This window comes from Vicia villosa, linkage group LG1, assembly GCF_029867415.1.
Source record: "Vicia villosa cultivar HV-30 ecotype Madison, WI linkage group LG1, Vvil1.0, whole genome shotgun sequence".
Taxonomy (NCBI): Eukaryota; Viridiplantae; Streptophyta; class Magnoliopsida; order Fabales; family Fabaceae; genus Vicia; species Vicia villosa.
Genome location: NC_081180.1, coordinates 137,118,902 through 137,133,008, shown reverse-complemented (window position 1 = coordinate 137,133,008; position 14,107 = coordinate 137,118,902). Strand labels below are relative to the sequence as shown.

The following is a 14,107-nucleotide window of genomic DNA, read 5'->3' as shown; positions in this document are numbered from 1 at the left end:
GATGGAACAAAATTGGTTTGTACCACATCCCTAAGATTTTGATGATAACAAAGTATTTAAAGAACAGGTATGTATACTAATGTGTGTTCAAGTGTGCAGGACCAGAGACTAAAATTTATGATAAACACTAAGTTCTAGCACTGAAAATTGAACATTAAAGAGAAGCTAAAAGAACCAAAATCTGAAGGATCAAACTCTGAAGACTTAGACTCTGAAGAGGTCAACTTCTGAAGACCAGAGTCTGAAGATAGTGAGCCTCTGAAGATCCAGACTCTGAAGGCTCGGACTCTGAAGATGTCAACTTTTAAAGAAGGTCAACCTCTGAAGATCTAGAATCTGAAGACTCAGAATTCATTCAAAGCTCAAGGATCAAGAAGGAATGCAACAACTAATTCCTCTTTTAAAAAAAGGAATTTCAAATGACCTCTCAACGGCATTAACCATATCAGAAAGCTTTTCAACGTCTCTTACGATGCTTCCTAAAAGACTCTTTGTGCATGAAATCGAAGTCTCTTTTATGGTCTTTTATTTAAGGAGATAAATATTTGAAGAAAACTACAACATTGCGTCTTGACAACTAAAGAGTTGTTACTCTATCAAAACAAATGCAGGTGCTTAACTTAAGATTTCTTAACACTTGTATATTCTAGAAATTCCTAAGTCTTAGAGTCTTTTGTGTTGTATTTTGATTACACCTCTGATTGTATATCAAATACAAAACTTAAATAGTCTCTTTGTTTAAGTAATATTGTATAAGTCTCTTGCTTGTATTCTTGAGCATCTAAAATCTCTTGCTTGTGTGCTTGAGTATCTAAAGTCTCTTGCTTGTGTGCTTGAGCATTAAAAGTCTCTTACTTGAAGGTTTGAGCATTGAAAGTCTCTTCCTTGTGGGCTTGAGCATTTGTAATCAGATTTGGTTATAGTGAAAATTTCTTGGAAGTGCAAGGGGACTGGACTACTCCTGATTTGTGGGAGGAACTAGGATATATCATTTGTGTTCTTCTTCTTTACCTCTGAATTACTTTTATCTACTGTTAAACACTTAACTCTGATTCATATTCTTTACCTTGTATTCAGAATCTGATAAGAGACTTTTTGAAAAGTAAGAAAAAATTAACACGATTCAAGCTCCCTTCTTGTGTTTTTCTAACCTTCATACATGAATTTTAGAAGATGATACTTTTGCATTAAATTAACTAGCACCAACTTCTAGACAAGAAGGTCTAGCCTTTTTCCTCCGAACGGGAGCATGTTGAGTCACTCTACCATGCCCCAATTTAATTTAGTTGTCATAAATTTTACCTATAATTACACTGGAAAAATTATATCATAACCAAAGAAGTCAAACTCAAAAGAAAAAACATACAAAATCAAATAAATAATGCAAAATAGAAAATCATGATTTTTTTCTCCAGACTCATGGTTTAGATTGCAATTTTCGGACAAAACTAAAGTTGCAGAACACAAACAGAGAGAACCCCTACGCTCTAAACTTGAAAATTGTCTACATGCATGCATCAGAAACCAATATATTATGGTTTTAACTACAACAGAATATATCATAACGAACATATTTAGCTAATGCATTCATAAAAAATAATAAAATGATGAAAATGAAAAAACTTACCAAATTGTAAGAAACTTGAAAAAGGAGAAGCCTCAATTGAATAAAGTTAAGTAAGGGTTAATTGATGTCCTACGCTTGAATGCAATGCATTAGAAGTAGCGAGAAAACTTGAAAAATGATGGAAATTAAGTTTGCTCATGAGCTCTATTTTCGATATTGAATAAGTTTGTAATATTAGAAATCTAGAAGAGAGAGAGAGAGAGAGAGAGAGAGAGAGAGAGAGAGAGAGAGAGAGAGAGAGAGAGAGAGAGAGAGAGAGAGAGAGAGAGAGAGAGAGAGAGAGAGAGAGAGAGAGAGAGAGAATGAATTTGTTGCAACATATTTGTATTATTGGAAAGTTGGTTACATCTCTGTTATGACAGAGTATTTATAGATGCCTTAGTTGTGCTGACTAAGCATAGTTAGTTACAATATGCCGTGAATCTTACTACACTACTCTAATATCTTCCCCTCAAGTCCAAAGCCCTCTCTGTAGAAGAGAGGATTGTCATGAACTTGTAACTTGGCTCTTAGCTGCAAAAATCTTTGAGGAGACAGTGGTTTTGTAAGCAGATCTGCATATTGATCAAAGGTTGGAACATGATGAACAAGGAGAGTTTTACTAAGGACCTTTTCCCTTAAGAAAAAGATATCCAGCTCTATATGTTTTGTATTAGCATGCAAGATAGGGTTGCGTGACACTGCAACAGTGCTCAGGTTGTCACAAAAAAACACAGGAGTAGTGTAAGGTATTCTGAGGTCAATCAGTAGTGATTGGATCCACAAAATTTCTGAAGCTGAGTTAACAAGACTTCTGTACTCAGCTTCAATGCTTGATCTTGCCACTAGGGTCTACTTTTTAGACAACCAAGATATAAGATTATGACCAAGAAAAGTGCAGGAATCTGAAGTGGATCTCCTATCATCAGGGTCAGACCCCTAATCTGCATCAGAAAATCCTTTAATAGAAATAAGAGATTGAGTAACTGTGGGTTGGAGCAGAAGATTATGGTGAAGGGTGTCTTTTAGGTACCTTAAAATTCTTTTCACAACTGTCCAATGACTTTCCAAAGGATTAGAGAGAAACTGGCAAGCTTTATTCACAACAAAGCTAATCTCTGGTCTTGTTAATGTAGCATACTGAAGGGCCCCAACAACAAACCTATAAAATGTAGGTTCTCCCATAACATTAGTACCATGTTTGAATAACTTCAATTTAGTGATCATAGGTGTAGGCAATCCTTTAGAATTTGACATGTTAGCTTTTGAGAGCAAATCTTTAATATATTTGGCTTGAGATAGAAAGAGAGTTTGTTGCGCGAGGTTACTAATCAAATATATCCGGAGAATTGAATCTAGAATAATTAAATGTTAAATTGATGATCTGCCTCTGAAAAATGGGTGTGGTATGGTGAGGGAGTTCAGAGTCCAATCTCCTGATTTATTTTGGCCTTCAGTTTAAAATTAAAACTTTAGAGACATTTATGAAATTTCACCATGGTATGTGAGCAAACACAAGAGTGGGATAAAAAAAAACTGTTTTAAGTTATGATGACCCCAAAGAATCATTTGTATTTTGCTCTCTGGCTATTCAGAACTTGAGCAATCCATATTGAATAAAATAACACAAAAATAGTAAAATACTAAAAATTCTGAACAGAAAAATGCACAAATATGTAAATATTACATTGCATAAATTATAAGTAATAAATAAGTCTTCAACTATACTTTAACCATTGAGTCAACTAACATGTCTTGATTATTGTACTAGCTTACAATAATACCCACCCAAATGCAGGCAGCAAAATTTTGAATAGCCTATAAAAGCGTGAACAATAACTTATATCATTAATCTCAAAAATGAGAATTAAATGAAGGAAATAAAATAAAATGAAAAGAAAACATTATATAATGCTACAAATTGAAGAAGTTGTTCCCTGCTTCACCACTTGGGAAGTGCTTTGATCCCTTTGCAGCAGAAGATAGCATAATGCAATAGTTGTTTCATGTTTGTTTTATTCATTCAGTTTCCCTGAAGCTTCCACTAGTCAGCCACAATTTCTTCTGGATGATAAAAACAACTTCATCGTCGTCATCAGCAGTTGCAACTGCTTCCCAGTGCAAAGCAGTTAAGTACTTCTTAACAAAATCAATCATTGGCTGTTTATCGCGAATGATTATAAAACCGGTTGGCCTGAGTATGCGGTCCATCTCAATTAATAGATCCTCCGGGCTGCAATCTTTCTTTGCTACGTCAGACAAGACGCTCCATGCATGGAGCAAGTCGTAAGTTCGAGGGTATGTTGAGAATGCTTCACACCTGTTCAAGATGCATCGAGCTGTTAGGACTCAAACTTTGAATAAGCTTTCTCATCATTATGCGAGTTACCAGCAAAAAATGACAAAGAAAATTAATGTTGTTAAATAGCGGCTATAGCACCGCTATGGCACTATAGCGTAGCGAAATTCGAACAAAACAAGTAAATTGGCTTCAATACCAGTCATGAGTGGCACCGATGAGGCCTCTGTCATATATAAGTTTAAGTGAGTTTGGTCCATCTTGAGGTACAACATTCATCACCCAAACATCTTTGTCTTTAAGAGCAGCTCCAAATGAACCCATGTTTGCTTTCATATCCATAATATTCCTTATCGTGTCTGATTTGACTTTTTGACTCATGAGACTCCAGTATTTATCGACTCTCTCTCGCCATAGTTCCTGAAAAACGTAAGCCAACAGTTAGTTTAGCAAAGAAACAGAATATGCCAAAAAAGACGGTCAATTGTAATTTCAAATTACATTATCCTTCTCGAACATTTCATTTGAATATCCAAAGTCGGCTAATCTAGGAGGAGGACTGGTCAATCTTGCAGGCCAAGGAGCTAAGCCACTACCTTTAGCTTTGTTGTCATCTGATAAAAATGCCAAAAAAGAAGTATCTATGAATTGATGTCATAAAAAAGACAACAAATAATAATGAGAAAAAGAGTACTCACGCTCACTGTAAGGTGTAATACAAACTTCCATATTTACTCCCCAAACTGCATCGGGATCTGCGTCAGACTGGCACAGAGGAGGGCGAGTACCGGGTTCTCTTTCTTTATAGCATTGATTTGTCAAAGGTTTTTGCCAGATGACAGTTTGGTCCTTTTTAGAAGCTATTCTCCAACACATCCGTCCCACGAGATCACTCATTTCTTTCCATATCCTCAGATTCTCTTCATCCTGAGCATACGCTTCGGGAGATGAGTATGCGAAATAACCTCCTGGCCTGAGCACACGGTCTAGTTCAAGAAGCAGTATTCCATCTCTTTGAAGCCAATCAATACGACAACGAGAACAATGAGCAAGTTCAAAAGATCTGCTTGGGTAAGGGAGTCTCTTAGTTCCCAAGACACCAAGGTATGCAGGAATTCCTCTTTCTAGGGCAAATTGGATTTGATTTTGATGCACGTCATTTGGTGCCAATGACATTGTAATGATATCAGATGAAAGAAGGTATCCTCCGAAACTTGCAACACCACAGCCAACATCAAGCACTGTCCGCAACCTTCCTTCATTGTTTAGATTATTGTTCGAAAAGTTAAGCATATTTGCCATTGATGCAATGTACTTATCAGCTCCATAATGAAAATGAGTCCCGCCTCCAGGAAACACTATCTTTTCACCCTTCTCAACCATCCAGTTCTGGTCAGATTTCTCATGCGCAAGGTGAGTATGTGGGATATTTGCTTTCCACACCTCATCTCTGCTTTTTGGCCACTTAACCGGGACCTGTACATTAGAGAAATGACAAATGCTTAGATTAAAATAATACATATGTATCAAAGGATACATTGAAGATCACATCTGTTGAAGTTATAGGGTTTTAGAGGAGTGAAGCAATAAGCACTATGAGCATGATTAACGATAACATGATACAAAAGACTAAACATTAACCCCTATTTATAAGGTTGCAAGACTTCAAATCAAGAATAAATAGGAATATCAGGAAACAAATCATCGATAACTAAGAAATACGTATACATTGAAATAGTAAACTATTCTGAAAAATTCTTTTATATTTGTAACAACATCAACTCTTAGTAAAGCTTCACCTTGTATCCTGCTGGCGGTGGAATCAAGCAATTGTAGCGCCTTTCTGCAGGAGGACAATGTCTCTCATAATGTTCCATCAGAGACAAGTCCAATTTCATCCGCAATTGATAGATAAGGTGTCGATCTAAGCAAGGAATCAACTCTGAATGCCGATCATCACAAACCTTCAAAAGTAGAAAAACAGATTGATGATAAGCTAAAAGTATTGCTTCAAAAGTTGAAATACTAGAACAATGATAAGGATGTTATGTAAACAAATAGAGTGGATGTCTCCAGCATATAAGCTCGCGAAGCAACTTACAGGGAAACTCTTTGGAACAATACTGTCCTCCTCATCTCCCTGCCCGAAACTCGATGAAGATTCATCTTTTCCATCATTGTCATCATCCGCACCCAAATACGACGAGCCAAGCTTCCTCAAAGTTTTTCCATATTCTAGAGCAGACGAACCACTATTTTGAGAACCAAAGATGGATCCACCATACACATACAGAAAACCAATGAAAATCGTCACAGCAAAGATGGAAGCAACTAAGCGCTTCTTTTGTGATCCATCAGTTCTTCCCCTCGACATTTATTAGTTGAAATTTGAAATCAATACAGATCCAAATCTCGGTGTTCGGTTATGAACTAAAAGGATCTTGCTTCACCAGACATTCAAAGTCAAATCCACAATCCAAAACCAAACCGAGCGTTGCAGCACCAATAATTCAAATCAAAACACAGCTCCTCACAGTATACTGACTTAATGATTTACCTGCAATTTAGTTCAGCATTAAGTTAAAACTCAATCCACAAGATTCCTCATTCATTTTAGTTGTTAGTCAAATTCTCTGACTAGAGACATCACATAGTAAGAAAAACAATAGATGATTATAAAAGTGAATAATGACAATAATGATAGTGATCAAGTAAAACAAACAAGTTAAAACAATGGATCCAATCCAAATCACCTCACAAAAAGAACCATGATTGAAAGTGACAAGAAAACACATCCATAACAAAAACATAACTCCAAAAACCCAAAATTGGGATTAAAATCAAACACCATGAATCATGTTAACAATAAATATAAAAAAATAAGCATACTAATTAAACAGAACTACCAGATCTGAACTAATGGAAAACAACACTAGCATTAAAAAGGGTAACTAACACTCACTAATAGCAACTAATCATAGAAATAATAGAGTCTAAGCTCTTAGGTGCAGCTGAGCATTCAATTCAATACATGAGTGACAACAACCATCACAAGTTCACAACAATGACACTAAAACAAACTAACAAAAAAAACATATACTAAAATGTCTCAGATCCATCCCAATCCCAAAAAATCAAAACAAAAGAAAAGTAGAATGAGAGAAAAAAAGCTTACTGGGTTCAGATCAGAATCCAATTGGGTACAAGAAAAGCAAAAACTTTATCTAAAAGAAGAAGAAAAACAAGAGAGGTGATGAGAGAGATCTCAACAAGTGTTTAGATTTAGTTAAGTGTGTGAGACAGACACGGTGTGAATTTTAAGGTGGTGTGTGTGTGTTTTACAACCTAAAAGTGTGTGAAAACAGTTGCAAAGTGTCGACAAGAGGAAATTGAGGTGAGATTAAGGTAGCAAGATTTATATTGAAAATTTAAATGGATTAATTAATATTGGGAAAAAAAAGTGATTATTGTGTAACGTGATTGTGTTGGTGATTCTTACCAACGTGATTCCATTATTTGGAGAAAGTGGGTTTGGACTTAACAGTTGAGATTTGAGAATTGAATTGAATTGAATTGAATGGAATAATATCTCACCGCGTTTTGTTCCACCTCTTTCTCCTCTTTCCGTCGGTGATTTGTTTTATGCCACAAATATTGAAAATTGGGTCACAATCGTTTCAATAGGGTTTTCATTATTATAAGGAAAAAAAGTTTGAGAATCTTATCTGTTTGGTTAATTTTAAGTGTTTTTTATTACTTGAGTAAATGAGAAATTAACTGTTTTGGTATTGGGATATAAGAAGTGGAATTGAGATGAAATAGGGTTGAAATTTGATAATTTTGTTAAACTATTAGAGTTGATAGTTGCCTAGAAAGTAAGGTCAAAGTTGAAGTCAATGACTCAGTCAAAATATTAACAAATACTTAATTAATTTTGCCAAAAAGAGTTAGGATCGGCTCCATTTATGATTTATCTATCTTCTATTTAGTCCGATTCTTTTCTTAGATGCACGACATGTGGTAAAAGAATATATTAACAGTTTAAGAGTAAAAATTAGTATTTTGTTTAATAAAAATCAAAATATAAAATATCTTTTTAGATTTACTCGCTTCATTCGTATTTTTTGTTTTTGGACTGCTTCTTAGACATTATTGTTTTTCACATAACTTAATTTTAATTTTGCAGTTTTTTCCTAAATCTTTGCATTTGGTCTCTGTAATAGTTATCATACATAGTGGTCAGAAATCACACCCCTTGAATAAGTTAGACATATAAAATTGGCGCCAAATTAGAGAAAGACCACGACAATTCAGGGCGAAATTGAATATGCTGAAGAGTGAACGTAACGAAGAAAATTGAGTCTAACAACAATTGTTGATTTTTTTTTTTAATTTAAAATTTGTTGTCGTTGAATAATTGTTTTTTCCATGTGTATAGAATATATGAAATGAAGTGGAGGAGATATTGTAATAGTATGGCGCCGATACGGCGAGCCGTGTGGACAATCAAGACGATAGGTATGTTTGACTTGGGAGAGAAGTCGTAAAGAGAGAAATAAATAAGAGAGTGTGTAAGAAGAGAGAAAAGGATGAGAAATAAAGTAGATTTGAGATATTGTTTGGTTTAAGAGAAAGAGTGACGAAATAGAGAAGAGATAAGTGTTGCATATTTTTAAAAGTATTATAATATTCCTAATAAAAAAATACTTTATAATTTAATGGGCAAAATATTCATTCCATTCTCTTAGGAGTAATTTGTTTCTTCTCACTTCCTCTTTGTGGGACCCACTCTTTTTAAATCTCTCTTTCCAATTTTTCTTCTTCCCAAATAAGAGAATATATTTGTTTCTCTTTAACTTCTCTCTCACCTATTTCTCTCTTTCCTACTTCTGCTCTACCAAACACACTCTTAGAGAAAGAGTGTGAAATTAAAAGAGATAGAGAGAAAAAGAAAAAGGGGAAAATAAGATCTAAAGTTAGTAAAACACATCGTAAGTCTGTTACTTTTTCTATTATATATTTGTATTGATTTGTTTATTTCTATTGTATTCAACATAATTCTAACAATGAAATATCTCATAAATATGTAATCATTTTAAACTTCTTTCATCAAGTTTTTATAATTTTATAATTTTAAAATATTGGTATATGGCCTTGCGACCAACTAATTAAATGTGATCAATCACATGTCCATTTGTGTGGGGCCATTTAAAATGAAAGCAAAAATTTGTATGGACATGACCTAACACAAAATTTGTTAGCATCTAGCAGAACTCGAACATAAAATCTTGAGAAGAACATACTCTTAGAATCCAAGACTTCACCACTAAATCAATCTTTAAGGGATATGATGTTTTCAAAAACTTAACATGGCATCAATAGTCTATTATATTTTAGTACTTTTTTCCTTCTTTAAGCACTGCAATAATGGCTCCATATCCTAAATCTCCATTATTTTTTCACTCAATTTCAAATAAGTTAGACGATAATAATCTCCTTAGTTAAAAATAGTAAGTAATGAGTACTCTAAGACTTTGTTTGGGAGTTTGAAGGGAAAAGAAAATGATGACTTTGAAAAAATAGAATGATTGAGTGAAAAGAATAGAAGAATTTAGGTAAGGAGGATTTTTGGGGATTTTTTTTTATTCGAAAACCAAAATTCTTTTAATTTGAAGAAACTAAAAAATTGTATTAAATGAGGGGTTTGGAGGGTTTTAGAGGAATTAGACAAATTATTCAAATATAATTTATGTTGTTATAGTATTTCAAAAATTAAAAAAAAATGTTAATGAGAAATACTCTTTTATCATTTTTAAATGTTAAATATTTCTATATATTTTTAAAAAATTGTTTTTCAAATCTCTCCATTCCTCTCACATCCAAACTCTAAAAAAATGTCTAAAAATTTTAAATTACAAAAGTAAATTGACCAATCAATACAAGTGAGAAAATCCAAATAATTTCTAATTGATGCAAACAAAAGGAAAACAAGGACAATGAAGAATTTAATACTTTAGAACAACAACAAAAGAATTTCACCGTGGATTATTACATCCATGTCACCAACATACACACAAACATGATGAAATGTGAACATACATTTTGTATATGAAAGAATTTTTAGATTTATTTTTTCTCGCAAACTATGACAAAAATAAGTCAATAGAAAAATCAACTACTGAACTTGAGAAAAACGAACAAGATCAATGAGTGACTTTAAACAGTTTAGCAAATAGTTTATTCACTTATTTTCATTGATTCCCTATCGACAATCAACAATACTCCCAAGTAATTCTTAACGATCTCTCACAATAATATGATTGTGTTGTTAGATTTGTTATTAATTTACTTCCTTAGTTAAAATTTCCAATATCACTGATCAAAATCAAGCATAACATGTTTTTTTTTCATATACTTTAGTTTTAATAATTTTTTTACTTTTAATCGCTTATGTTTTTATAAATTTTTAATAAAATTTCAAAGAATTATGAAAAAGATCGATTTGTGTTGAAATCATCCTAACCAAAAAAAATAATGTAATTTTTTCCTATAAAAGTTACAGTGACAAGAATGGAAAAGATTATGATACAAAAATTGAAAGAAAATTGGAAAAATGAACAATTTGGAAAAAATTTCACAAAGCTAAAAAAATCTTTACAACTCAATGAAAAAATGTGCCACACCTTTAGATGAAATGTGACACGCAGATATAATAGCACAACGCGTTTGCATGAAATCCAAAACTTTTCTACAAATTTCCAAACACATTCAATTGTTAGGGTTTCAAAAATTTCCACCCATGAGGCCAAGTTTCATCGCTTGGATCAGGGAGTGAAAGAGAATTCATCATAGTACTCATCTTTTTCAATTATAATGTTAATTTCTTTCCTTTCTTCTCTTTTTGTCATAATTTCTCTAAGAATGGTTGGCTAATTTCATTACATTATTACATTAGACCCATTTAGATGAATTTTACCTAGATTTGTGTAAATTATGTGCTTTTATGAGTATTGTTCATTGTAAGGATAAACCTTTAGATTATTCAATAGTATTTGGTGTTTAAAGTTATAAATTGTTGATGAGCAGTTTTATTTTTAAATCATATTTTAAAACTAACCATAGATTACGTGATTGAGCCCAATACTATTGGAAACCTATTTATATTGCTAGACATGTCATATACTTAGTTATGACAAGAGTATTTTAACGTTTGTTAAAACATTCATCAGTTGCGACTTCGACCAAAATATTGGGGAGATTGTAATCTACCAAAGAAGGTTGTGTAGAAAGACATTGTGCCTAACTATTTAGTTATAATAATCGTGATATCTAAGAAGATCATTATGTGTTCAGACAAGATTAACCACACAAATATAAATAAATGATTTAAAAGAGGGGTTTAATCGCTTTCTTTATTATATTTTCTACAAGTTAATTTATTTTATGCAGCACCTTAATTCACAATCCAAACCAATTACATTACATGTACCCCCCTTCCTTCTCACCCCATTTAAATTATGTTATTTGATTCCCTAAACTTGAGTATGATTTCCTTAGTCTTAATAGAAAAGAAACAATCCATGCGGGGATGACTAAAAACTTACTCACTTCTTGTGAATTTTGTTGGCATAATTTATACTACTCGCATTTCAATCCAAAAATTATCTCTATAGCTATAAACTAATATAAATGCATTGCATCTTTTTCCGTTCAATTTAATAATACAAAATTTCTCATTCATTCTGTCAATTTTAATTATTTAATATGGTATTAATTTTATCTTAATTCTTTCTATTTTTCCTTTCTTAACATTCCCTCTCTCTCTCTCTCACACACACACACACACACACATAATGGAAGGCGTTGATGAACAATTCTCTTCATATAAAATACATAATACTCGTGATTCTTCCATTTTAAATCCCAAAGATCAATCACTATCTCATTCATCTCGATACTATATTCATCCATGATAAATCTAAGACTAGTTTTGGTGTCTCCACAACTGAACAAAAATAAAAACTATCATACATGAAGCTGAAGTATGAAGTTTGAACTTTTTTTCAAGAACAAATTACAGCTCATCAATGGAAAACCTCGTCTTTTTTCAAATTCAGTTCCTCTTTCTGATACATGGAAGCGCTAAAATGGTCTTGTTTTTTCTTGGATAATTTGATCCTCGCATTGTCGATTTCACAAAGTCTTTCATATGATGAAAATGATAGGTTTTTTCTCGGATGAGTTAAAAGAAAAATTAACAAAAAGGCAATTACTTTAGATTCTCTAATCTTCTTCAAGAAATTCATTCTACCAAACAAGGAAAGCGTTCAACTTTTGAATTATTTAACATAATAAAAACTTTTTTGGAAGATATTTTTTATAATCGTCATGTAGTTATTGCAACCCTTGCGGCTGTGGAGCTTTCAGAGTCATCAAACAACAACATGATTCAGAATTGGTCATTTGCTTCTTAAAAGGTTTAAACGATTCACACTATACAATTTGTTCCTAAATTATACTCATGGATACTCTTCCCTATGTCAACAAGGTTCTTTAGTTGATTCTTTAACAATTAGTTATGGAAAACACATTTCTTTATGGTGATTTATATGAAGAAGTTCACATGGAATTATCACAAGATATTTAACCTACTTTCATAAATCTAGTGTTTCTCTTAAACAAATTTGTATTGGTTAAAAAGTACAGGTGCACGTGTTTGCTATGTAAAGGGCAGAGTCACTCAGAGGCCTTAGTAGGTATATTATGATGTATGGTGGTTAGGGCATGCCCACAACGGTGAGAAGCCTTGTATGGTGGTGTTTTACAGTGGTTTAGAGGTCTTACTCGCGTGAGGTGAGAGGCTCTGTCATTGAGTGGTTTTCATAGGTATAAGTGTATGTGGGGAGTGATCTATACAGCTTAAGATCTGTCCCTTTCTCCATATCGAGGAGAGATATTTATAGAGGCCTTTTGGGCCTAAAGTTTGAGTAACCCTTATGGGCGACCACTGATCCCTCCTGATCAGGGCACTACTATAAAATATACCTTTTATAACACCATAACTCTACGGCTGTTTTGTTAACCATAGTAACAACTAATTTTTAGGCACTTTTTTTTGCAATGTACTAAACGACGTTTCACTACGGTCAATGTTAATAACCATGGTGAAAGGTATTACATATATATATATAAGCGAATTTATATCACTTAAGTACATAACATTCGTCTCTCTCAAAACAAAACTCTAACATCTCTCTCATACATCCTAATCTCTATTAACGTTTTGATATTATTTCTTCACAACATGCAAAATGGAAACACCAAACTCATGTAGCGAACTCGTCTTCTTCGAAGGGTTACCTTGGTTGCATCAAAGCTTACGAGATGTGATTTAACTCCATCAAATCTTAGAAAATGGCTATATTACAGGTTAGTCTTCTCAATATATAATATATTTTCTTTCATAGTTCAATATTTTATGTTTCCAAATCTGTTTAACTTAAGATGAGTGAATATATCACCTAAGAAGTGAACTTTTATTAACATGTATAATATAGCTTCTTTCATGTTGTTTGTAAGATAATATGACCTAAGAAGTTAACTTAAGATGAGTATAATAACTTTATAAATTAACTTAATATGAGTGAATGTATAAACTAAGAAGTGAACTATGTTGTTTATGCATCATAGTTTATGTTTCAATAGTTCCTTTTGTAACACCCCTTTCTAAACCCCGCAGAAAATTAAATAAGTTTATTCAGTGTACATGAAAATAAGGGTGCCACAATTCAAAAATTAATTAAACATCGTTCTGTTATGTCATGCGTTCACTGAGGCAATCATCATCAATTAAAAACATTTCATGTTAACACAACGGAAATTAAATCATACGGATTAAGTTTAACATCTTTAAAACCTATCCTTCAAAACATCAAATAATAACCAAAGTTATAAAACATAAACTCTAAACATCGCGTCCCCAGTGTTACAAATATCAGAGTATGACACCTGACGCTAACTAAACAACTGACTCATGAGCTAATCCTCACCGAGTCAAACAACCGCTATCCTCAATCTGAAAATGACAACATGTAAGGGTGAGTCTCATCATAATTAACAAATGTTATAAGGTTATAAAGTAATAACACATCATAGTTGCATCATTCACCCAATTATTTCATAAACAGACATTCAGACAAGTT

At 32.9% G+C, this 14,107-nt stretch overlaps 1 protein-coding gene across 4 annotated transcripts; it reads right to left on the bottom strand.

Annotated features, from left to right (window-relative positions):
• Nucleotides 1-3,271: 3,271 nt before the first annotated feature.
• Nucleotides 3,272-7,586, bottom strand: LOC131644294 (probable methyltransferase PMT8). 4 transcript variants are annotated; one of them, XM_058914757.1, is made up of 8 exons: nucleotides 7,405-7,492; nucleotides 7,081-7,129; nucleotides 6,007-6,462; nucleotides 5,705-5,869; nucleotides 4,604-5,381; nucleotides 4,407-4,519; nucleotides 4,105-4,325; nucleotides 3,272-3,926 (listed from the first exon to the last, which is right to left on the bottom strand). In XM_058914757.1, exons 3-8 carry the CDS (start codon nucleotides 6,277-6,279, stop codon nucleotides 3,626-3,628), a joined length of 1,851 nt encoding a protein of 616 aa, XP_058770740.1. In that variant the 5' UTR covers nucleotides 6,280-6,462; nucleotides 7,081-7,129; nucleotides 7,405-7,492; the 3' UTR covers nucleotides 3,272-3,625. The 4 variants fall into 4 exon arrangements, with proteins under 4 accessions (XP_058770740.1, XP_058770741.1, XP_058770738.1 ...); XM_058914758.1 differs by lacking the exons at nucleotides 7,081-7,129; nucleotides 7,405-7,492 and adding an exon at nucleotides 7,500-7,586; XM_058914755.1 differs by lacking the exon at nucleotides 7,081-7,129 and having other exon boundaries at nucleotides 7,405-7,545.
• Nucleotides 7,587-14,107: the final 6,521 nt, after the last annotated feature.

Bases quoted from the DNA above. Each gene is read 5' to 3' on its own strand.
- LOC131644294 (XM_058914758.1), bottom strand. From the start codon at position 6,279: ATGTCGAGGGGAAGAACTGATGGATCACAAAAGAAGCGCTTAGTTGCT. The intron at 5,870-6,006 runs GTAAGTTGCTTC...CTACTTTTGAAG, and splicing joins TTGTTCCAAAGAGTTTCCCT to GTTTGTGATGATCGGCATTC. The intron at 3,927-4,104 runs GTATTGAAGCCA...CATCTTGAACAG, and splicing joins ATCGGTGCCACTCATGACTG to GTGTGAAGCATTCTCAACAT.